The 23,286-nt window shown below is 40.6% G+C and overlaps 1 protein-coding gene and 1 non-coding gene across 2 annotated transcripts; both read right to left on the bottom strand.

Moving 5' to 3' along the window:
* Positions 1 to 770: 770 nt before the first annotated feature.
* On the bottom strand, positions 771 to 875 carry LOC134385421 (small nucleolar RNA U13). The gene has a single exon (XR_010024390.1). It is a non-coding gene; the product is annotated as a small nucleolar RNA U13 (small nucleolar RNA).
* Positions 876 to 10,498: 9,623 nt separating this feature from the next.
* On the bottom strand, positions 10,499 to 15,852 carry NDUFS5 (NADH:ubiquinone oxidoreductase subunit S5). Its single transcript, XM_063106646.1, has 3 exons — positions 15,757 to 15,852; positions 13,934 to 14,151; positions 10,499 to 10,720 (listed from the first exon to the last, which is right to left on the bottom strand). The coding sequence occupies exons 2-3, from the start codon at positions 14,147 to 14,149 to the stop codon at positions 10,616 to 10,618; spliced, it is 321 nt and encodes a 106-aa protein (XP_062962716.1). The 5' UTR covers positions 14,150 to 14,151; positions 15,757 to 15,852; the 3' UTR covers positions 10,499 to 10,615.
* Positions 15,853 to 23,286: the final 7,434 nt, after the last annotated feature.

Below are 23,286 nucleotides of genomic sequence, written 5' to 3'. Positions count from 1 at the left end.
TTCTAGTAGGCAAAGATTGGGCTTCCTCACAGCATGGTGGTCTGAGGGTTTCATGAGAACAAGACTGCAGCTTCTCTACACCATGAGCTTCTGGGTAAAGTTTATAGCAAATTCTTCCTCTTGCTATGCTGTCTCTGTCATGCTGGCTGTTTACTGTTTTGTGCTGCTATGGCAAAATACCTGAGACTGAGTAATTTGTAATGAAAATAAATTTACTGGGTCACAGTTCCAGATACTAATAAGTCCAAGATTGAGGGGCCAGCATCTTACAAGGGCTTTCTTGCTGTGTTGTCCCATGGCAGAAAACAGAAGGGCGATGGGTGAGAGAAAGAGTAGTTTTCAGACAAAGAGAAGAAAAAAGGCTACCTTTCATGTTTACCCACATATGTACCACTTCTTAATTATTAGTTATTAATATGGTTGGGCTTAAGTATACCATTTTGTTACGTGTTTCCTATTTATCTCATCTGTTTTTCTGCCCCTCTTCCTTTTTTTCTGCCTTCTTTTAGGTTAATCCAGTACAGTGAAATGTACAGCTCTTAAGCGTACATTTCATAATACTTGATGATTGTGTACATACATGTAGTCACAACTGCAATCAAGATATAGAACATTTCCACCACCCTAGAAAGTTCCCTCATGTCCTCTCTCATTCAGTCCCCATCCTCTCTTAGGCAATTATTGTTTTGTTTATCACCAGAGGTTAGTTTGCTTGTTATTGAATTTTATATAAATGGAGTCATACAGTAAACACACTTTTTTTTTTTTAACATCAGATGGGTAATGTGTAGAGGTCATAACAAGGTTTAGAGGGGGGCACATCTCACAAAATAGTGTGAAAACCCAATCATCATACTTATGAACCACAAAAGGATCAGTATATATAATCTGTTGTGTATATATACTTATTGCTTATGGTTTCTTTCATGAAACCTGATTTTGAGATTCCCTCTATTGGCTTTTCTGCTGTCCCTCTTTGTACACTTCTTTGACCTCTCTTCAACTTCACTGAGCCTTTCTCTCACTGTCTCCAATTTGTTATTAGTGAATTTTTTATTTTAGATATTGAAGTTCTAGAATGTCATTTAGTTCTTTTTCTGTTTCCATTTCTTGTCCAAGATTCCCCATCTATTCACTCATTATGACTACCTTTTCCTCTAAGTCCTTGAATATATTTTTGATAGATGCTTTTAAGTCCTTGTCAGCTAATTCAACTTCTGCATCATCTTGGTGTCTGTTTCTGTTGACTGCTTTTTTCCTTTATTATGGGTCATATTTCCTATTTATAATATACATGTTTATTGTATACTGAACATTGTGAATGGTAAAGGTTGTAGAGCCTCTGGCTTCTGTTATTATTTACTGAAAAGTGTTGATTTTTGTTCTGGCAGGCAGTTCTCCTTAAACTTGTGGAAACTTGACTTTATCCAGTGTTAAGGTGGGTCTAGGAAAAGACCTTCTAACTTGTATACAGTGTAAGTAGGAGGTCCAGCTTCATTCTTTTGTATGTGGCTATCTGGTTATCTCAACACCATTTGTTGAAAAGACTGTTCTTTCCTCACTGAATGGTCTTGGCACTCCTGTCAAAAATCAATTCACCATAGATATATGGGTTTATTTCTGGACTCTCAATTCTATTCCATTAATCTATATGCCTATCTTTATGCCAATACCACACTGTTTTGATTACTATTGTTTTGCAGTAAGTTCTGAAGTTGGGAAATGGGAGTCCTCCAACTATGCTCTTCATTTTCAAAACTGTTTTGCATATTTTAGGTCCCTATTACTTTCATATGAATTTTAGCTTGTCAGTTTCTATAAAGATGCTAGCTGGAGTTCTGAGAGGGATATATTGAATCTGTAGATCAATTTGAGGAGTACTGCCATATTAACATTTTTTTCTTATGATCCAAGAATATATCTTTCCATTTGTTTTGATTTTAATTTTTGTCACCAATGTTTTCTAGTTTTCACAGTATAAGTTTTAAATTTCTTTTGTTATATTTATTCCTATATTTTATTCTTTTTGAAGCTATTGTGAATGGGTTTTCTTAATTGCATTTTCAGAATATTTTCAAATACTTTGTATGCTGCATTCCCTCTTTCCTCTCCTTTTGAGACTCCAATTCTATGGAGACTTCTTGATATTACTCCATGGGTAACTGATGTTCTGTTCTTTTCTTCTCCCTCCAATTTTTATCTCTCTCTGCTTTAGTTTTGATCATTTTTATTAACCTGTCTTCATGTCCACTGATCCTTTCTTCTGCAGTGTCCAATCTGCTGCTAAGCCTATTCCATGAATTTATTTCAGACATTGTATTTTTCAGTTTTAGAATTTTGTTTATAATAATACATTTATTTATTTATATTTACAATGGTTCTATTGACTATTTCCCCATTGATTATAGGCCACATTTTCCTATTTCTGTTCTTTTTCTTTCTTTCTTTCTTTCTTTCTTTTTTTTTTTTTTTGGTGGCTGGCCAGTATGGGGATCCAAAGCCTTGATCTTGGTGTCCTACTTTTCATGTCTCGTAATTTGATAATATATTCCAGATACTGTGTATAAAAGAACAGCAGAGAAAAAAGTACATACAGTCATGCAGCACTTAATGATAGAGACACATTCTGAGAAATGTGTTACACAATTTCTTCACTGTGCAAACATCACAGAGTGTACTTACAGAAACCTAGATGGTATAGCCTACTAAACACCTAGCCTATTGCTCCAACCACCATGGTACATGTAGTCTGTCATTGACCAAAATGTCATTATATGGCACATTATTGTACTTATTTTATTTCCCTAAAAGTAGAAGCTCCTTCCTTTAACAATCAGAGGGACTGATCATTCAGGTTTGTCTTAGAGTAGGGCTTAGTTGGGGTGCCCAACTTTAATTAGATTGATTTTACCTGTGATTATCCCAACTCCGAACCTCTCCAAATGCTGGCATTTTTTAAATCTTGTCAGAATTTGAGCTGGGAAGGGGTTGGTTGCCCTTCCAGATATTTTTGGTTCATCTTTAGAATCAACTCTGACAGGGTTCCAGAATACAATTACCCCAAGAATGTGCAGAACTACACTATTTATGTTTACCAGCTCCTCTTCCACAGCTATCTTCTCAGCAAAATTGGGGGGAGGCAGCAGGGCTGAGGGCAGAATGGTCGAGCCAGGCAATTTGTTTGTTCTTCCAGATTCCAAGCTGCCCTACCATTCCATACTGTCAACTTAGACTCAGCTGATTTCTCCTTGGCCTTACAATACCTCCCCATTTATGGCAGGCAGCACACCCTAAGAGCCCACTTCCTGAACTGGAAGCTGACCTGCTCTCTGTTCCCCATATTAATTCTCTCTGGAACTCAGTTCATCAAGGCTTCCTTGCATATACCACTTCTAGTAAGCCCCGTGGAAAAATGTGATTGTTTTGTCCAGGTTTCTCTTGTAATCACAATAGCATAGCTCAAGGCCTTCTATGTAATCTGAAGTAGAAGTCCAGACCTAGATTCAATTCCTGGCTATAGTACTTACAGCTGTTTGATCCATGTAAGTTATTTTACTCTTTCTATGCCTCAGTTTCTCAAAGTGTAAAGTGAGGCAACTTTGATGTATTTGCTATTCAATGGGCCCTCTTTTCACAGTCAGTGACTGAAAATCCATTCAGAATTAGCTTAGGCAAAAAAAGTAATTTATCGGCTCACACAACTTTAAAATCCAAGGATAGGAGCTGCCAGACTAGCTCAGTTGGTTAGAGCACAGTGCTGATAACACCAAGGCTCAGGGTTTGATACCTTTGCCAATCAAAAAACAAAAAACAAAAACAAGTAAAATCCAAGGATAGGGCTAGTTTTAGGAAGGATTTGATGCAGAAGTTCACATTCCCAGAAGGCAGTCTTTCTACATCCCTCAAGGTGGCTGTTATTGAGTATCTTTGTTTCTCTTCTTGTGGTAAAGTGGGTGCTTAATAAATATTTATAAGTCAAATTAATTTTTTAAAAATGTCTGAAACATCTACAGAACTTAAACTTCCTCAGCATTAAATCCAGAGGAATCATTCTCCCTCTCTTCCAAGTCATGAACCTGATTAGGAACATTCTTGAAAATATAGTAAGGGAAGAAAGAAAATGCAGGAACTGTATAATTTGCTACCATTTGTTCATAAAAGACAAAGAAAATGTGTGTGTGTAGGCAGAGAATCTCTCTAGGATACTCAGAACACCGGTAGCCTCTGGGGCAGGGAACTGGATGGCTGGGAGAGATTTTTCATTATATCCTTTGTATATTTTAAATTTTGAACCACATAAATAATCTATTTAAAAAGTTAAATGAGGGCTACCTGGTTAGTTCCCTTGGCCAAAGCATGGCACTGGTAACACCAAGGTCAAGGGTTTGGGTCCCCTTACTGGCCAGCTACCAACAACAACAAAAAAAGTTAAATGAAAATTTTTAAACATAGCCACCAAAGCACTCTGCTTTCCCTTGTGTACTGAGTTGTGGCAGTCAGGGTTAAAAAGCACAAGCCAAACAAGTGATCTGTTCCCATCTTCCAGAGCACAGGGAAGAAGTCAGCAAGGGCAACAGGCAACGCTGTCTCAAGGGAGCAAGTAACGTGCTCTCTGAGTTTTTATTTTATTTATTTTTATTGGTACAGAGTATTTTATCATATGCAGACAATTTAAAATCATGAACAAAAGCAAAACAAGGAACAGCATGCTCAGATGTCATACTCATTCAGCGTGACGATCTCTCCATCCCAGGGAGCTGGGGCTGGGGAGATGGGTGGAGTGAGATGGGGCAAGTGGGCACTTTGGTGGGCTCCTGTCAGTTCTTCTCCCTCTCCTGGTCCCACCATCAGAATCGTTCATTGCCACCACCACCTAGAAATACCACCAGCATTACATACCATCTGGCAGTAGCTGGCTTTTTGTAGACATTCCCACATTACCGTTGGCAGTCTTTTTCTAGAGAGCCCACAGATATCCTTATATTCCAATCTAGACATTAAAGAGTAAATTGAATAGGTGAAATATTTATAAGCTGCATACTAATAATAGCAATGAAGATTTATCAAGCAGTTATATGACAGATGGCATTCAAAGTACCTATTTAAGGTAAGTAACTGCATTTAGCAGTTAATCCTTCTAAAATGTAACATTTGCTGACAACCTATGAGACAAATATTCTTTATTTTACAGAAGAGGAAACAGAACAGAGAGGTTAAGTCATGGTAGACACAGTTGGAGGTGCTGTCTTTGCTCACATTCAACATCAGTTTGGATTCAGAGCCTTATCTCTCTGTGGATGCACTTCCCTTTCTAGACTCAAGTGTCCATTGGGAGACCCCTCTCTTTGCTCCTTGTCTCCTCACTATGTGGATGGCCAGAGGCCCCTCCCCTCTGTCAAAGATCTGTGTGGTAGGTAAGAGTGACTATTTTTGCATTACAGCTATTTTACTGCACCCTGAAGCAGCCCTTAATGTCTCATAAATTTACATTTTATTTATATTCTGTTTATTCCCCAAGGACTTTGAGGTAGTTAATAGAGATACCCACAGTACTTCAAGCTAAAAAATAAGTGAAAAAATCATTAGAGAAAGCGTATGTGTCTACAATCGAAAGGAAAAGGTGCTGCTCACTGCAGTGGTCCCTCCCAGGGCAACCTGTGCAGCCTGAATTTTAGCTCTTCCAATGCACCTGGTCTCACTTGCAGGTGAATCCAAGCCACACGAGCAGCACGTCCCTATCACTTCCTCTCCCAGGGGCCTCTGAGGTGGCAGCGCGCAAATGGCCTTTCTTCTCCTGGGCCCACTGTGTAGGAATATTACAGTAGATGGGTATTTTGTGGGGGAAGGAAACCCAAAATTTGTCCATATAAAGTTCACAGTTAATCGAAGAGTTAAAATACAAATATGTCCAAGAGTATTTGTAAGAATGAGCAGGAGTTTAAGGAATAGGGTAGCAAGAATCCTGGGAGTGGGAATAGGCAGAACAAAAAGCTGTTTAGCTCTGACCCCTGCAGTCCTTGTTCTACATCCCAGACCCACAGTGGAGCCCCTGAATATTGCCAACGGGGAGGCAGAACACCCCTGACTTCCAGGACCCCTCACCAGTTCATGTGAAGGCCACTCAGCCCTTGAGCTGATTCTACCCATTCTTAGGTCCCTCTCCAACACCCCACATCACCACAGAGTCTTGCCTACCAGCAGCCTCCTTTGCCTCGGCTATTGTAAAACATGCAGCATTGCATCTCCTTTTTAGGTATGTGTGTACCGTGTCTGCTTCCTCCCTGGGACTCTTGCTATACACACTGAACTGTGTCTGTCTACGGTGTACATGTGTGTTTGTTTACTCCCTCAACAAGCACTTAATGAGCACCTATTATGGGGAGGTTATGCTAAACCCTGAGGGTATGAAAGGAAATAAAACATAATCCTGCTCTCTTGGAGCTTACAGCCTAGAGGTAGAGACTGACTTGGAAACAGACTTTGTACTTGTGGTAGGTACTAAGCCCTGGGTACTGGACAACCTCTCAGATTTTTTCTATTTGTTTGTTTTCGTGGCTGGCCATTATGGGGATCCGAACCTTGGTGTTATAACACCGTACTCTGACTGTGCTAACTGACCAGCCTGTTCTCAAGAGTTTTTAATCATCACTTTTAAAGGGAGCTGGCCACTTAGCTCAGTTGTTTACAGTGTGGTGTTATAACATGAAGGTCAAGGGTTCAGATCCCCGTATCAGCTAGCCACCAAAAAAAAATTTTTTTTAAAGGACCTCACAGCTTTCTGCTCCTCCTGTCCACCAACCTCAGTTCTATTCTGAACCAACTTAGCTGGTCAAAAAGATACAGGTCTAACTCTGCTTGTTCTTATTCAAACTGCTTAAAGAACAGAGGTGTTGGAGCTGGCTCCTGGAAGAAGCCATAGGTGAGCCAGTAGGTCTATTTTCTCACTTTCACCAACTCACATTTCTGTACTACTTTATCAAAAAAGCAATCAAGGCACAAAGCTCACCAAAAATACAAAGACAAGAGACAGGGCTGCTTGAGCCAGAGCTGTTTATGGATATCTGACGTAACTGAAGGTTTTTGATATCCTGTAAAGGTACTACTGCTTTCCAATAAACACAATTAAGTGTTCTTTCACTCATATTTTACCTTTAAATAAATAAATCTAATGGGATTTGGCTTCTCTTCATTCCACAACTCAGAGCTCAGGAACAAAAAATATCTGTATGAAAGAACATATACCTACTTTAAGCCTTGTTTTATATTGTGCTTTCTTCTCTGGCATTTCTAATTAGGCTCTCTGATTTTACAAAAATATGTATGCACTGAATGCTGTTTTGGACTTTAAAAAACTCAGAAAAGTTTGTGTGTATAGAGCACAATAAAACAACCTAACACAGGGCCACAGTGTAGGATCTTGCTGGAAGGGCTGCAGCTTGCTTCTCCATTGTGACTGATTAGAGATTAGTATTGGGTTTAGGGAAAACACTATTTGGCTAAAGACTTGCCCTATAATATGAGGAATAAGCAGGGCCCTGATCAAATGCCAAATCCCATCCTTCCAATTTTCAGACTAGAACACAATGTACCTTCTAATTTGAGGACAACCTTATATCCGAGCCCTATAGCAGACATTTAAGACTCAAAATGCTGCAGGACTAACAATGAACAATCTGAAAGAAAAATTAAGAAAACAATTCCATATATAACAGCATCAAAAAGATTAAAATACTTAGGAATTAACTTAAGCAAGGAGATAAAAAAGACTTGTATAATGAAAAGTACAAAACATTTCTGAAAGAGATTAAAGGAAATATAAATAAATGGAAAGATATCCCATGTTCATGGAGAGGAAGACTTAATATTGTTAAGATGTTAATAGTCCCCAAAGTGATCTACAGACAATGCAATCCCTAATAAAATCCCAATGACTAGTAACTATGTGAGGTAATGTATGTTAAAGCTAGATTTAGTTGTTCCACAATGTACATATACTTCAAAACATCATGTTGTACACAGTAAATACATACAACTTTATCTGTCAATATTAGAAATAAAAGGAAAAAAAAGGGAAAGGAAGCGAAAAATAATCCCAATGCCTTTTTTTTTTTTTTTGCAGAAATAGAAAAGCCCATCCCAAAATTCATATGGTATCTCAAAGGGACCCTGAAGAGCCAAAACATTCCTGATAAAGAATAAAGCTGGAGGACTCACACTTCTTGTTTTCAAAATTTACTATAAAGCTACAGTAATCAAAATGGTGTTACAGTGGCATAAAGACTGACATATAGAACAATGGAATAGAATAGAGTTGAGAAATTAATCCTTGTGTATATGGTCAAATGATTTTCAACAAGGGTGCCAAGATCATTCAATAGCAAAAGGACAGTTTCTTCAACAACCAGTACTGGGAAAACTGGGTATCGACGTGCCAAAGAACGAGGTTGGACTCTCACCTAATACCATATATAAAAATTAACTCAAAATGGATCCATGATCTAAATGTAAGACCTAACTCTTAGAAGAAAACATAGGGCAAAAGCATCACAACATTGGATTTGGCAATGATTTCACGGATATGACACAAAAGGCCGACAACAACAAAAAAACAAATTGGACTTCATGAAAATTAAAATATCTTGGGAATCAAGGCTGGCCAGTTAGCTCAGTTGGTTAGAGCACAGTGTTGATAACACTAAGGTCGAGGGTTAAGATCTCTGTACAGGCCAGCCACCAAAAATATAAATAAAATAAAACATCTTGGGAATCGAAAGACACCATAAACAAAGAGGCAACCCGTGGTATAGGAGAAAATAATTCCAAATTATATATCTGATAAAGGATTAATATCCAGAATATATAAAAAATTCCTGAAGGTCAACAACAAAAAAACAAAACCCAATTCAAAAATGGACAAAAAACTTGAATTTCTCCAAGAAAATGTACAAATGTCAAATAAGCACATAAAGATTTCCAACATCACTAATCACTAGGAAAATCCAAATTGAAACGAGATACCACCTCATACCCATTAGGATGGCTACTCTCAGAAAAACAGAAAACTGCAAGTATTGACGAGGATGTTGAGAAAATGGAATTGTGAACTGTTGGTATGTAAAATGGCACAGCTGCTGTGAAAAACAGTATGCAGAGGTCTTCAAAAACTCATGGAAAGATTTGTATTATCTTTTAATTCTATTTTTCCATGAACTTTTTTTTTTCCTTCTTGGTGGCTGGCTGGTACACAGATCCAAAACCTTGACTATTTTCCCATGAACTTTGATGGTATGATGGTTCTCCAAAAAATGAAAAATAGAACTACCATATGCTTTAGCAATTCCACTTCTAAGTATATACTCAAAAGAACTGAAAGCAGGATCTTGAAGAGGTATCTGTACACACATGTTCATAGAGGATTAACAATAGCTAAAATGTGGAAGCAACTCAAGAGTCCACTGATGGATGGACAAACAAAATACGGTATACAACTACTATGGAATATCATTCAGCCTTAAAAAGGAAGCAAATTCTAACCTATGCTACAAGATGGGTGAAACTTGAGGACATTATGCTAAGTGAAATAAGCCAGTCACAAAAAGACAAATACTGTATGATTTCACTTATATAAGGTACTAGAGGCGTCAAAATCATTGAGTAGAATGTAGCGGCTGGCCGGCTAGCTCAGTTGGTTAGAGCGTGGTGTTGATAACACCAAGCTCCCGGGTTTGATCCCTGTACCGGCCAGCTACCTCCCACCCTCCCGAAAAAAGAGAAAGTAGAATGGGGCTTGCTAGGGGGTGGGGGGCAGGGGAATGGGGTGTTACTGTTTAATGGGTAGACAGTTTCAGTTTTATAAATACAAGACTTCTGGAGACGGATGGTGGCAATGGTTGCACAGCAGTATGAATACAGTTAATATCACTAAACTGCATGCTTACAAACAACGAAGGCAGTAAATTTTGTTTTTTACCACAATAAAAAGAAATGGGAAAAAAATGTTACAGGATACCTGAGGTTTCAATTATATTCTCAACATCTATTACATTAACTTCTAAGGCTCATACTTTCTACATCTGGATTTTTCTTCCAAAAACACATTTCTAAACATGTTAATTAGAAGTACTAATATACCACTGATACAAGATAGCAAATTTTGCTTCTTCAAAACTAAATTACCTGAAAACTTGGCATCTTCTTAGCCTTAAAGTTAGACTTCACAGACCTTATAGTAAACACACAACTACTATCTCCACTGCCTCCCCCTCCCAGCCCAAGTCTGTGTTTTATGGAGAATAAATCAGAATTAAAGCACTAAAGAATACTGCAACTTCTTAAATGAGTTAACATATTTAAAGTACTTCATATATAGTAAGCATTCATAAAATGTTATTCTCTAGATGCTAATTTTTTACGCACAAGTAGAGGCATTTTTTCAAACTTAAAAAATAAGCTGCAATCTCATTATAGAAAAGTATGATCCAAGAGAAAACAAAACCAATTTGATGGAGCAATCTTTTATTTACACACTTCTGACAAAGAGGTTTTCAATAAGTAATCGTTCCAGTGAGAATAGAGAACATAAAAATTAGCCTCCAGCCATCAGCAGCTGCTCTACTCAGGGCCTAGGATCCTCCTTGCCCAAGTGGTGAGGTGGAGGGGTGTACTTTCCTTCCTTTATTAGCTTATCCCGCTGCTTCTGGATGGTATTGATGCGTCTCATCTGTCAAAGGAAAAAAGCATTTAAGCTAGGAGGAGATATGCACTAGAAAGTGAGGACTGGAAAAACAGCTAGATTTTTGTTTCATTTTTAAACTATGGAAGGTTTTTCATCCTAGAGTCCATCTTTAAATAAAGTACATCTTTAAAGAACTGACTTGAAATCATTTCTCAAGATTTTTTTTTTTTTTTTTTTGGCAGCTGGCTGGTACAGGGATTCAAATTCTTGACCTTGGTGTTATAACACTGCACTCTAACCAAATGAGCAAACTGGCCAGCCCTCCAAGCTTTTTAACAAATAAATTTCTGGTATACATAATACCTCCTTAAAAACTAATAACTAAAATGTTTTTAATATACTATATATAGGAATGCAGATATTTACAAAAACCTTTAAGTGGCATATTTGTACATACTAAAACCTTTAAAAATATTAATAATTAACATAATCTCACAGCTTATATATTCCTGACCTCTCTACGTGAAAGTGGCACTGCTGCTGGTGACTGTTCAGCGGGTACAAATGAAGGAGAAACAGCCAAAGTGAGGTCTCTTTTTACCATACTGAAGCAAAGGCCTGATGTGTACCCAGCCATTAGTCACTGTTGAGCCATGAGTTCTGTCTTCTCTACTCAGGCCATTGGTTGCTTCCAACAAATCAAAGCCATGCTACATAAGACTGTGTCAAAGCCACACAAGGAACTGGCCCCTAGATCCTGTGACACAGAAAATATCTTACTAATCCTAATCACATTTTTCCTTTGCTCAAAACCCTTCAATGGCTTCCCATCTTACTGAGAGAAAAAGATGAGTCCTCACAATGGCTTACAAGGCCTACCTCTCTAACTTTCTCTCCTGTAACTCTCTCCATTGCAGCTCAAGGACCTCTGCACTTGCTGTTTCTTCTGATCTGAACATTCTTCCCTTGAATCTATGTGCTTCACCTTCTTTAAGTCTCTGCTCCAAGTCTGACTACCTGATTTAAAACAGCACCCACTTAGCTCCCACTCCCCACACTTTCTATCATTCTCCTGTTTATCTTCCCCACCACACCTATCATTGACTGACATACTATATTTTACTTGTTTATTTAATTTCCTGCCCTTCCTCCCACTAGACCAGAAGCTCCATGAAGTCAGGGAATTTTTTGCTATTTTACTTACCGTTATATTTCTAGGGCCTAGAATAGTTCCCAACATATAATAGGTGCTCCCATAAGTATTCTTTAACGAATGACTAACTTTTCCCAAAGGGCATGAAGAGTTCACATATTTAGTTAAATATCTTGTTAACCTTAAAGAACAGTCTGGATATAACTTCAGTAGAAAAAAACCCTAAATACTGGCATAAACATTAACCATTTTAAGAAGACTATATTCTTAGCATTACTCTATTAAAGAGTCTCCCAACAGAAAAGTAGCACAGTTGAGCTATGACAACACCATGTTAAGTCTTTCTCTGAGCTAGAAGCAATAACCACTTAGTGTCGTAGGTAAAAGCACAGGCTCTGGAGCTAGCCTTGCCAGGTTCAAATCCCAGCTCCACCATTACTAACTATATGAGTTTAGGCAATGTCCTTAATTTTTCCGTGCCTCAAATTTTTAATTGCACAGTGGGGAAAATAATAGTAACTTAACTCGCAGGATTATCGTGAGAAATAAATGCATTATTACATGCTAAGAACTTCGAACAATACTTGATTTTAATTCCCTAATTTACTAGCTTCTTCATCTATGGGGAGGTATCTTAGTCATTTAGGGTACCTCTGAAATGGTAACTTACCTACTCATAAATTCATAGGATTAGGAAGTGACCTTAGGGCAACTCTTTAATTTTTCTAGATAAGGAAACCAAGTCCAAGGGGAGGTGATTTGCCCAAAGTCACAAACCTAGTGGTAGCAGAACCAATATCAGAAACTGGCTCTCCTAACTCCCAATCCAATGTTCTTTCCACCTCACTACATTGCCTCTTCTTGGTATAAATTTTTCAAGATTAGGTAAAATCTTAATTGGAGCAATAAAATAACTGGGGACCAAAAGAGAACTTAAGAGATGTTTTGAACTAAATGGCTGGAAGATAGCCAACTATGACCCATAATGGCCAACCATGACCCAACCATTGTCCCTCAGTAATACTAAAATATTACTCACCTAGGCTGGCCAGTTAGCTCAGTTGGTTGGAGCATGGTGCTGATAAGACCAAGGTCCAGGGTTTGATCCCTGTACCAGCCAGACGCCAAAAAAGAAAAAAAAAAAAAAACACTTGGCTGGTTACTTTATTTGGTAATCAGTTGGTTAGAGCGTGGAGCTGGTAACACCGAGGTCCAGCCAGCAAAAATAAATAAATAAATAAATAAAAAGAAAATATTACTCACCCATGATCAATATTCCTGCAGAGATCAGTACAATATTATTACCTGACACTCCCTCATTCCTCACAAATTTGGCTTCATTTTATCCAAATGCCAATAGCAGATGTTGAGGTAAGAAATGTTAAAATTTTGATCCAGACAAGTTTGCTATATAAATTTAACTGAAAATCCAAACTGTCTCCCCAAACTCCAAGAAGTTGGGAGTAAAAAAAACATTTCTATGTGTTATATCTGGAGCACAGGAATAGGCAAAATGATAGCCCACACCCAAACACTTCTTCTATGGGTGAGAACAGGGGTCTATATGTTGTACAATTCATTCAACTCTTGAGGAGGGGGATCCATGCTGCTAACATCATTTTTTTCCCTGCACCTTTGGTCAGGTTCACCTAAAACAACTGCATTAACACCTCAATCATCCTCAGAGTAGAAATGAATCCAGAGATTGTCATATAATGTTCAATGTAATAAATCTGCAGGGTTTAACCTCTTCTCCAATGAGGGTTCAATGAATCTGAAATATTTTCACCCAGAGATTTTTCAAGGACAAATATCTGAAGCTGGTTGATATTCTTTGCTTTACAGCCCACTGAAAAAATGGAAATACACACATATGCAATTTCTAACCTGGTGGCTACAGCAGGGTACAATGCTAAGAACATTTGGGAAAAGATCAGGAAGAATACTGAGGAACAATGGGCCCTCCTCAAATCTGAAGGCATTTAACTTCCTTGTCATAGCACCTAAGTAGAAAAGGTGTTTCACCACAAAAGTTCTGCCAATTAAAAACACTTAAAAGTAGCCCCAAAGAAACAAGGAAGTTCCCACCTTCGTCACTTCCTCACCGTTTTCTGCCGAAGAATACATTCTCTGAAATCATCATATTCTATCTTGCACTCTTTCTTTGCCCGGATGCCACCAATTCCATGTGCACATTCTATCCATTCTTTTTCAAAAGCATGGCACCGAGCAGGAATCTTGTATGGCTGTTCAGCACTTTGGATTGTCAACCCCTGATCTATGTTAATGCCCAGCCTTTTCTGCACATCCAAGAAAGGCATGGCTGTAATGGAAAATTAAAAAAAAAAAAAAAAAAAAAAGCCATAACAGTTCAATCGAATGAGCATTCTAAGAAAAAAATGATAGTTAGTCATGAGAGCCCTCTAGACAGCTGTTTGATACTATTCTCCAAATTTCCTCTCACCAAACATTTTCATTAGATTCTTACAGTTAATGGCAGATGAGCACACACAAAAATTTTTTTTGGCTGCTGGCCAGTACGAGGATCCAAACTCTTGACCTTGGTGTTATAACACCACAGTGCGCTAACTGGCCAGCGCAGATGAGTAATTTTTGTGCTTTCACAAAACTCAAGGGAAAGAAAACCAGAAAAAAAAAAAAGAACAATGCAGAAAAATCTCTATACTGATAAATCAAAAGTCAAAAAGTGTTTATGTTTGACTCAACAATCTCAATTTCTTTGAAAGAGATTTGAAGAAAATAACTGAAAAGAAGAAAAAAGCATAACCACAAAACATTTCTTTACATTTTTCTACCCATTCTTTCCATATCAATTTGGATGACACTTCTGCGAAGTCCTCCTAAATCTGGTATCTCTCTTCTGTGTTCCTACAGCACCCTCAACTTTCACTGCAGTACTTTGCACACCACCGTAACGGACCATTTATTTCTCCCCTATTAGATAAGTGCTTTGAAGGCAGGGACTAAGTACAGGCTCAGTAACTGCCGAAAAAACGAATTTCAAACAATTTAAATGTGCAACAATAAAGAAATGGGTAATTAAACCCTGGTACCCATTTAGTAGAATATGACAGCCATTGGGAAAAAAGGATAATATATGAGACAAATAAATAACACATTACATGAAAAAAAGAGACTACAATAATACCAAAGAAAACCTGCGTAAGAAGACTGGATAAAAGTACACGTACACACACACACACACACACACACACACACACAAATGTCAATATAATTGTGTACGCATAGCAGATTTACTAGTGCATTTAATCTCTAAAGTTTCTTCCCATTCTTTCAGTCATTTACTGGGTAATTACGTTCCAGGCACTGTGATGGAAGGCAAAGCGGTAGCTCCAGTGTAAGCACTCGACACACACACTGGGGAGCGAAAAGCAGCCCCTGGAAGCAACACGAGTGGGTAAGAGCTCGAAGGAAGAAGCGCCAACTCTGCCCAGAAGACGTGAGAATGCCTTTAAGATAGGTTAAGAGCTCTCCGAGTGGAGATCCGTGGGCAAGGGCACACGTTACAGCCGGAGGTGCTGGGTATGTTATGGGGCCTCAGAACGGCTGGAGCGCGAAGTGCATGACTGGAAGAATGAGCTAAGAGGTAGCCGGGGCCGGAATCACGCGGGGCCCTGAAAGCTGGGATAAGGAATGTGGTCTTTAGGTCAAGAACAGAAGGCCAACGCATTAGTCCTGCAGAAAGCTGGAAAGGGCGGAGAGAGGTGCGGTCTCCAGGCTTCAGTGACGTTGGCCGTGTGGGTGAAGGGGCCTGGGAACGCAGAGAACACGCCTAGAGTTGGGGCCTGGGAGAACCGGACACCCAGCAAGCCAACAGGAAATCTGTTGGAGAGCTCGGAAGAAACCCCTTAGGTTAAACTGCCGCATAGACAAAGGCAGCCCCTACCGTCACGGCGTAATGTCCTTGTCTCCTCACTGGCCGCGGCTTCAGGACAACCGGCTTGCTACGCGGATGCCTGCCGCAAAGGATGCCTGCCGCAAAGAATGTCCGCAGCGCGACGTTTACGCCGCGACGCCGGGAGCCGACCTTTGCCCCGCCGCCTCGCCCCGAAAGCCTAGAAACCAAGCCCAGTGATGTGCGCCTGCGCGCTCTTCGGCCTTGACCTCTGGGGACACAAACTGTCGGTAAAGTGACGTTCGCTAGGTGACCGCTTTAAAGAAGGCATGGCCTTTAGTGAGTTCTTGGTGCCTAGCTAGAAGTCTTATGACAGCTTTGATTGGGTGAGCGACGTGACTTAGAACATTGCCCGTACGACCCCGCCCCCGTCCCCCGCACACGCGCGTACACATACAGGTAACGCTTAAGCACGTGGACTGTGAACCCTAAACACGGGTTTAAACTCTGGGTACCCCACATCTGTATGACCCTGGGAAAGTTTCTTAGCCTCGCCGTGCCTCAGTTTCCTCATCTGTTAAGAGAAGATAATAGTAGTACCTACAGCGTAGGGTTGCTGTAGGATTCAATGAGTTATGTATAAAGCACAGAGGCGGTGGCTGGCACATGGAAAGCACTCTAAGGCCACAGTAATTCTTTGATGTCTCAGCCGCTCAAGTTTGTGGATTGAATGCTACCATGCCCCCAGTCCTCTGTTCGAACCCCCAGAGACTCTCTTTGACTACATCAGAGACGCTGAAGTGGTGGTGTGTGTGCTATGATACACTGGGAGTATGGGAAGAAAATTCTAGGATATTTATATTTTTTATCTGATCTTTTTTTGTTTGTTTTTTGGCAGTTGACCCGTGTGGGGTTTTTAAAATCTAATCTTTTAAAATTTCTCTCTTGACTTCTGATCGAGATGGCAGAATAGACTGTACCCAACAGTCACCCTCTCCCACAATCAACCAATTTACAACTATTCAAAAGCAACAAACTGCCAAGCTGGGGCTGCTACAGCTTAGGGGAAGAGGAAGAGAGACCGTCAGAATTCATGAAGGCAGAAGAAGTCACAATGAGATAAAGAAAGGGTCACTCCATCTGTTTCAAGCCCTGGCCATTTCAAGTTTGGCCCTGGTGAGCACATGCAGCAAGAACTGGCAAAAACCGTAGCTGTGCCCTTCGTATGAAGTTGCTTGGAGGCTGCAAGGGAGAAAGGGCCTTGGTGGACTCAAGGCCAGCGAGACCACTAACAGCATTCCTGTGGACCCACATAGATTGGAGGGGCCATAGACAACTGAAAAAAGGAGCCACTCAGAGGCCAGTGAGTTACCACAAGGGACTGTAGAATGGCCCATCCCATGGGAAGTGTTTGGAGTGTGGGCAGTGGGGAGACGGGCCCACTGGGGAAACAGTGGGGCAAAGCATGGAAAGCTGATCTGCCCTCCAGTCAGCACAGGACCACTCAGTCAAGACTGGTCAGGAATATAGATCTGCAGGGGGTGCAGTTTGCTGAAAAGATTCAGGCCCAGTCCAGAGTTTCCACACAACCCAGGTGTGTCGGACCTCACAAGACTCAGAAGTGCTTATAAGATCAACAGTTAAAACCCGAGCTACACAAAAAGCCTTCCCCAGAGAATCAACAGCAAAGCAGCAATTTAGCTCAACCACAGGGCACAAGTGTTTGTTCCCACAGGAAGTTCCTACATTTTAGAAGTAAGCAAAGGACAACAAATTAGTTCCAGTGCAGAGTTTAAGTTGTGGGAATAGTGAACACAGAACTGAAAGAAAAAACAAAAAACACGCAGATAAGACAAAGTTCTGATATTAACCTGTAAGGGCCTAACACCACCAAAGAACACCTATAAAACCTAGAAAGACTGGAAGCCCCTCGGGCTCCCCAGCCAGGGTCGGGGGAGGACTGAGGGCCTTAGCCACACCCGCCTGAACTGCACATCTAGCCAAGCCACCACCAAGCCATAGCAGGAAGCCCCCTGGGCTCTCAGGATGGAATGAGGGGGTACTACGGGCCTTGACCATGCCTCTCCTTCCTTTTTCTTCCTCCCACCCTATCCCCCCTCCTGTCTGCTCTCCCCCTACCCCCAACTGATCCACAGCATCTTAGAATGTAAAAAATAATAATAAATAAATTTTAAAAGAGTAACAGAAGAAAATTTGAAATCGTTAAAAAAATAAATATAATATTAAACAAAAACATTAAAAATCAGATAGTTAAAAAAATAAATGAAATTTCAATCTTTGTTGTGTAAATTTTTGTAAAGTACACAACATTAATGCATTTGTTCATGTAAATAACTTGTAAATAAATACTGTAAATATTTATTTTGGGTTCAGACTGGACATTTTTTTCCCTAAGTGATGTGCTATCAAAAACATTTAGAAGACAAATAAGAAAGAAAAAAAAAACCATTTAGAGATGTACAACCTTCTAACCTTCCATCCTTACTGTCCGAAATCTCCTGCCTAAAATGACCCAGCCAAGAGCTTGTTGTTCCAGTATTTCCAGGAAAAGTACGGCAGTCTGGTCTCTTTGCCTTTTGATTCCTTTCCCCTGGAATGACACCATTTCCACCCCACCCCCATCTTTACATGCCCAGTTCCTGCTCTGATTCAGGACTTTTGTGTAGGTTTTTCCCCAAAAGGGGTTTACTGCCCCCTAGCTCAAGGATCACCTACTCTGGAGAAAATTCCTAAGGTTCCACAACATGCTGGATTTCTTCAAGCATTCCAATTCTCCCCCACCCCCACCCTATCAGATATCTACTCCACCAGAAGTCAGAGTTTCAATTCAACTAGAATTTCCAACCACAATTATTTGAAGTTGATACAACAAGCAAACAGAAAGGACATTGTTGGGGGGGAGGGGGGGAGGGAGAAGGGAGGGAGGTTTTGGTGATGGGGAGCAATAATCAGCTACAATGTATATCGACAAAATAAAATTAAAAAAAAATAATAAAATAAAAATAAAAAATAAAAAAATAAATAAAGGCAAAAAATAAATTGAAAAAAAAAAAAAAAAAAAGAATTTCCTGAGCACCTAATGTGTGTCCAGCAGAATACCGGAGGATTATGGAATTGGTAACTCATGGCCTTTGCCCACAAAGTACTTTTGGCAAGGTATTTATCACCACCCTTTCCAATTCCCTCCCTTTCTTGTTTGTTTGGCGGTATTATCTTCCTAAAGTACAGATTTCATTGTATCACTCCTCAGAAATACTGTTAAATAAAAATTCTAAGAGGCCATTGTTTTGGACTAAGCTCCCACATTAGGCCCCAACAGATAAGATTAAAAATCAGTATGTAGTCACCCAGGCTAATGTGCCAAACCCAAACTAAGTTGTTTTCTGGACTTCAGAGAAATAGAGAGAACAATTTCCCAAGCAGGACAGTTTAAATCTTCAATATGCATAATAATGACATTCTCTTTGCTTTAATCCTTACACTGATGTTAACCAGTCATTTTCCCATTGTTCTCTCAGTTCGTATCTTACACTTTAAAATAATCAATCCACTTTTTGTTTTTTGTTTCTGCTTTTTTTTTTTTAAGCCCTTTTTCTGTCTATAAAGCCAAGCTCTTTTGCTCAGCTCCTTGGAAAACTATTTTATGGAATAAAGTATTGCCTGATTCTAGAATTGCAATAAAGCCAACTGAAATCTTTAAACTAAATTTGCTGTAATTTTGTCCTTTCGACAATACCATGCAGGATTAGTACAAAGATGGGCAACTCAAATGCCTCCAGGGCCAAACACGGCTAACTATAAGGAAACAAGAAAAGCACTTGATAAATGGCAAGTGATACTTGGCCTCAGTTTGAGGGGTGAAAGGAGTGTTGGGGAATATGACAATGGAGATCACATGTTCTAAGAATCAGGGTCCCAAACTGTCAAATCTTTAGATTTTTTTCAAGAGAAGCTAGAAATCTGTTATTGTTCAAATGTGGAACTTCCCAATTCAAGTACAGGGCAGGGGCCAGCCAGTTGGCTCACTCAGTAGTACATGGTGCTGGTAATGCCAAGGTCAAGGTCCCGGGTACTCTGACCATCCAAGTGCCAAAAAACAACAAATAAAATGTGGGCCAACTAATTTTTTAAAAACTTCTGGCCAAACAAAACCCAGATTGGAAATGGCCTTTGAGCTGCTAGATTTTCAACCCATAGATTTGGGGTAAAACAGAGGTGGGCAAAGGAATTTACTTTGAATTCTAATGGCTTTTTGCACCGTCTCTTACTCCCTTCTTATTCACTCTCCTAATGGTGCGGGTTACTTTTCTAAAATTCAAATCTGATCATTCAATGAACACTTCCTGAGTTCTTAACATGCATGGCCTTTTTGGGCTTCTGATAGGAAGACACAATCAGAATGCTACGGCAAGTGATGTTTCTATTATAGAAAGATGAACAAAACAAAAAGGAGTGAGCCATTCATTCTGCCCGGGCAGTGTGTGGAGCTTCAATGTTTGAAGAAAAGGTCAAAATTCTTGGGCTTAGCATTCAAGACCCTTCATGCTCCGGTTTCTTTCTATTTCTAAATCCTCACATCCCACTGCTTACCAACCCCACTCAAACTCATGTCCTCAGCCATCGGAATTGTTCTCACGCTTCTAAGATTTGTAGGAGCAGTTTCTTCCGCCTGGAATGATCCCACCCACTCGCTGCCGCCTTCCCACTGTCTCCCAGGCAAACGCCAAATCTGTCCGGACCCAGTTTATCGCGCCATTTTCTAGTGGAAACTTTCCAATTTCCCAGGCATTTACTAGGTCTCTCTAGAGACACGGCCAGCCCTGTAAACTTGTTACTGATATTAAGTGTTGCAACGCCGGCCCCACCACCGGACCCTGCACACAGCCCCGTATCGCACGGGTGTGTCGGGACGGCGGTGGCAGGCTTCCCTCGACCGCAAAGCTGGGAAAACTACAACTCCCAGAAACCCCACGCCAGAACCGACCGTGTGCCGCGGCGCCCACAGCCGGCGGCCGGGATTCGGGTGCTTCTACGCCAAGGCGGCGTAACCTTCGGCGTCCGGGGCGCGTTGCCACCCTCGCATTCCCTTCTGTCCGTCCGCTCTACCTTTTCATAGCCTCGCTCCGCGGATCCCTGGCTCCTTGGAAGTGCGTTTTTATAACGAAATCAAAGGACTTATGCGTAGGGAGGCAAGCCCGAGCTGTCGAATCCCGGCGGAACACGACGAGGCGTTCGCTACGGCTGTCACGGCGGTCGATTCTTCCTAGCATAGATAGCCCTGTCCCCATCTTTAAAGCAGAACAGAGCAGGGCTCCAAGTTCTAATCAAAAGCCCCCTGTCCCACCCCTCTGAACAAGCCTAATAGCTGCCTGAAGGCGGGGTGTCTGATCTAAAGCCCCCCTGGGTCTCCATTCACGGGACTTATGTCCTTAACCTTTAGGGACCCTGCTCAGTCGTAGCCTGAGAAAAACTTTTAATACTACTCGTACAGAAAGGCCGTCTATAATTTAGTACAATGGGAACTTTACTGGGGTCTCCATCTGGTACCACAACCACATAGATTAGAATAAAAAACTGGGTAGCCCGCAGATCCTAGTACATTTGGGGAAGGCGGTGAATTTGCAAACTCTCCCTCCCAACCCGGTAATTCCGTTGAAAGACACAACAGAGCAGAGAAGCAAAGTAATCTGAAAGTAATGGGTCCCAAGGTCTGGAATATAATGAAAACCAGAGTAGCCATCTAAACTAAAAAAGAATGTGCCATTTGGAGATGGAGGAAATATCAAGTTGAACAATAAGGAATCACTGAAGTGAACTGAAGTGGGGAGGAAGGCTGTGCCCGGCTCATGGTGGTGGGGGTAACTTGATGCTGGTAAACATTCCATCCTTAGAACTAACTCCCCTCATTTTGATATATAGAGCAGCCTCTTGACTTTAATTAGGCTTCCCAAGTGGTATGATTACATAAAGACAACACACTTGTAAGGCCAAAGGGGCAGTCTACTGCACCTGACATATATTCTCATCATAAACTGACACACTGGAGTCTGGTTTTATAGACCAGTATAGCTTTATTAGTGAGTCGGGATTCCTTTTTTTTTTTTTTTTTTTTTTTAAAGATGACCGGTAAGGGGATCTCAACCCTTGGCTTGGTATTGTCAGCACCACGCTCAGCCAGTGAGCGAACCGGCCATCCCTATATAGGATCCGAACCCGTGGCCTTGGTGTTATCAGCACCGCACTCTACCGAGTGAGCCACGGGCCGGCCTGTGAGTCGGCATTCCTGAGTACAGATCAGGGTAACTAAACTACCTGGAGGGAACCTGCCAGGGAAGCTGAATAGCCTTCCCCAGGAAACACCCTGTCCTCATTCTGTCCAGAGGCACAGAGCAATTACCAAAGCAAGTTTTATCAAACTTTTGCCCACTGGACTGTAAGCTTCTCTAGAGAAACAGCCTGCAAAAGGTTTAAAATGATTTGCTCTGGGAGTTAAGGGAAAGGGTTTTAGGTAGTACACTGAAGACGGAGAAATAGTAGCCACATTATTTAGTCATTCATCATTTAAGAGACAAGAATAGAGATAATAAGGTGCTACCAAGAGTTCAGTATAGTAGAAAAGACATGTAGACACACAAATGCATTATACAACTGTATAAGAGCATAATGTGAAGTGTGAAAATGAAGTACTGTATAAATATAACACCTCCTCAGAAAGATCTTCCTTACAATCCAACTTAGAAACCTAGTTACTGCATCATTACCACTTTATTTTCTTCTTTAAATCTTGTTTACTAGTTTGCTTGTCTTGTCTCACAAGCATGTGAGAACCACAACAGCAGGGACCTTGTCTCTGGTTCAGTGATGTATTTCTAGTGCCTAGAACAGAACTTAACAGTAGGTGCTCAATAAACATTTATTGAGTGAATAACTCTGCCTTGAAGAAGGGAGCAGAAAGACAATTGCCACTTGAGTAGGCGTTTGTCAAATGAGAAGGGAATTCCAGGCAGAGGAACAATAGGAACATCCTAAAAAATGATGGGTTGAATCAATGCTGGGGACAGAGTCTGAGAAGAAAAATTTTCAATAGTCCATGCAAGAGTTAACTAATGCCTTTAACAGGTGGATTTAGGAGAATTTATGCCAAACAACAAACCCCCCAAAAAACCACACAGAAAAAATAAACAAACAAAAAAACCCAGCAGCTACGGGAATGGGCTGGATTAGATAAGTGAGGGGGCAAAGACAAGCCAAACCAAAAGAAAAAGGATCTTTTGAAGGAGTGCCTAGGGAACAGGGAACACGAGACCGGAAAGATTTTCTATACTTAGTAAAGCCATAGCTGTGCTTAATCACCCTTCCCAATCAATGTACAGGCCTTATTACCTGACTGGACAAAAAGGCTCTTAATGGTCAACCTGTCTCTAGTTTGGTAACTTCTTTTGCCCTGCAAGTAGTTTTCCCAAAACTCTTCAGATTCCCACAGAATGAGGGCCGAACTCCTATTTGAGGGTCAAAGCTATCTGTTATCTAGCCCCTAATACCTAGCTCCAAACTCTCTTC

Source organism: Cynocephalus volans, chromosome 8 (assembly GCF_027409185.1).
Source record: "Cynocephalus volans isolate mCynVol1 chromosome 8, mCynVol1.pri, whole genome shotgun sequence".
NCBI classification, from domain to species: domain Eukaryota; kingdom Metazoa; phylum Chordata; class Mammalia; order Dermoptera; family Cynocephalidae; genus Cynocephalus; species Cynocephalus volans.
The sequence above is the reverse complement of the archived record's forward strand: the minus strand, read 5'-3'. Positions and strand labels throughout refer to the sequence as shown.

Excerpts from the sequence above, each read along its gene's own strand:
- NDUFS5 (XM_063106646.1), bottom strand. The coding sequence starts at position 14,149 with ATGCCTTTCTTGGATGTGCAGAAAAGGCTGGGCATTAACATAGATCAG. Across the intron at positions 10,721-13,933 it reads GTATTCTTCGGCAGAAAACG|ATGAGACGCATCAATACCAT; the intron begins GTGAGGAAGTGA and ends TTCCTTTGACAG.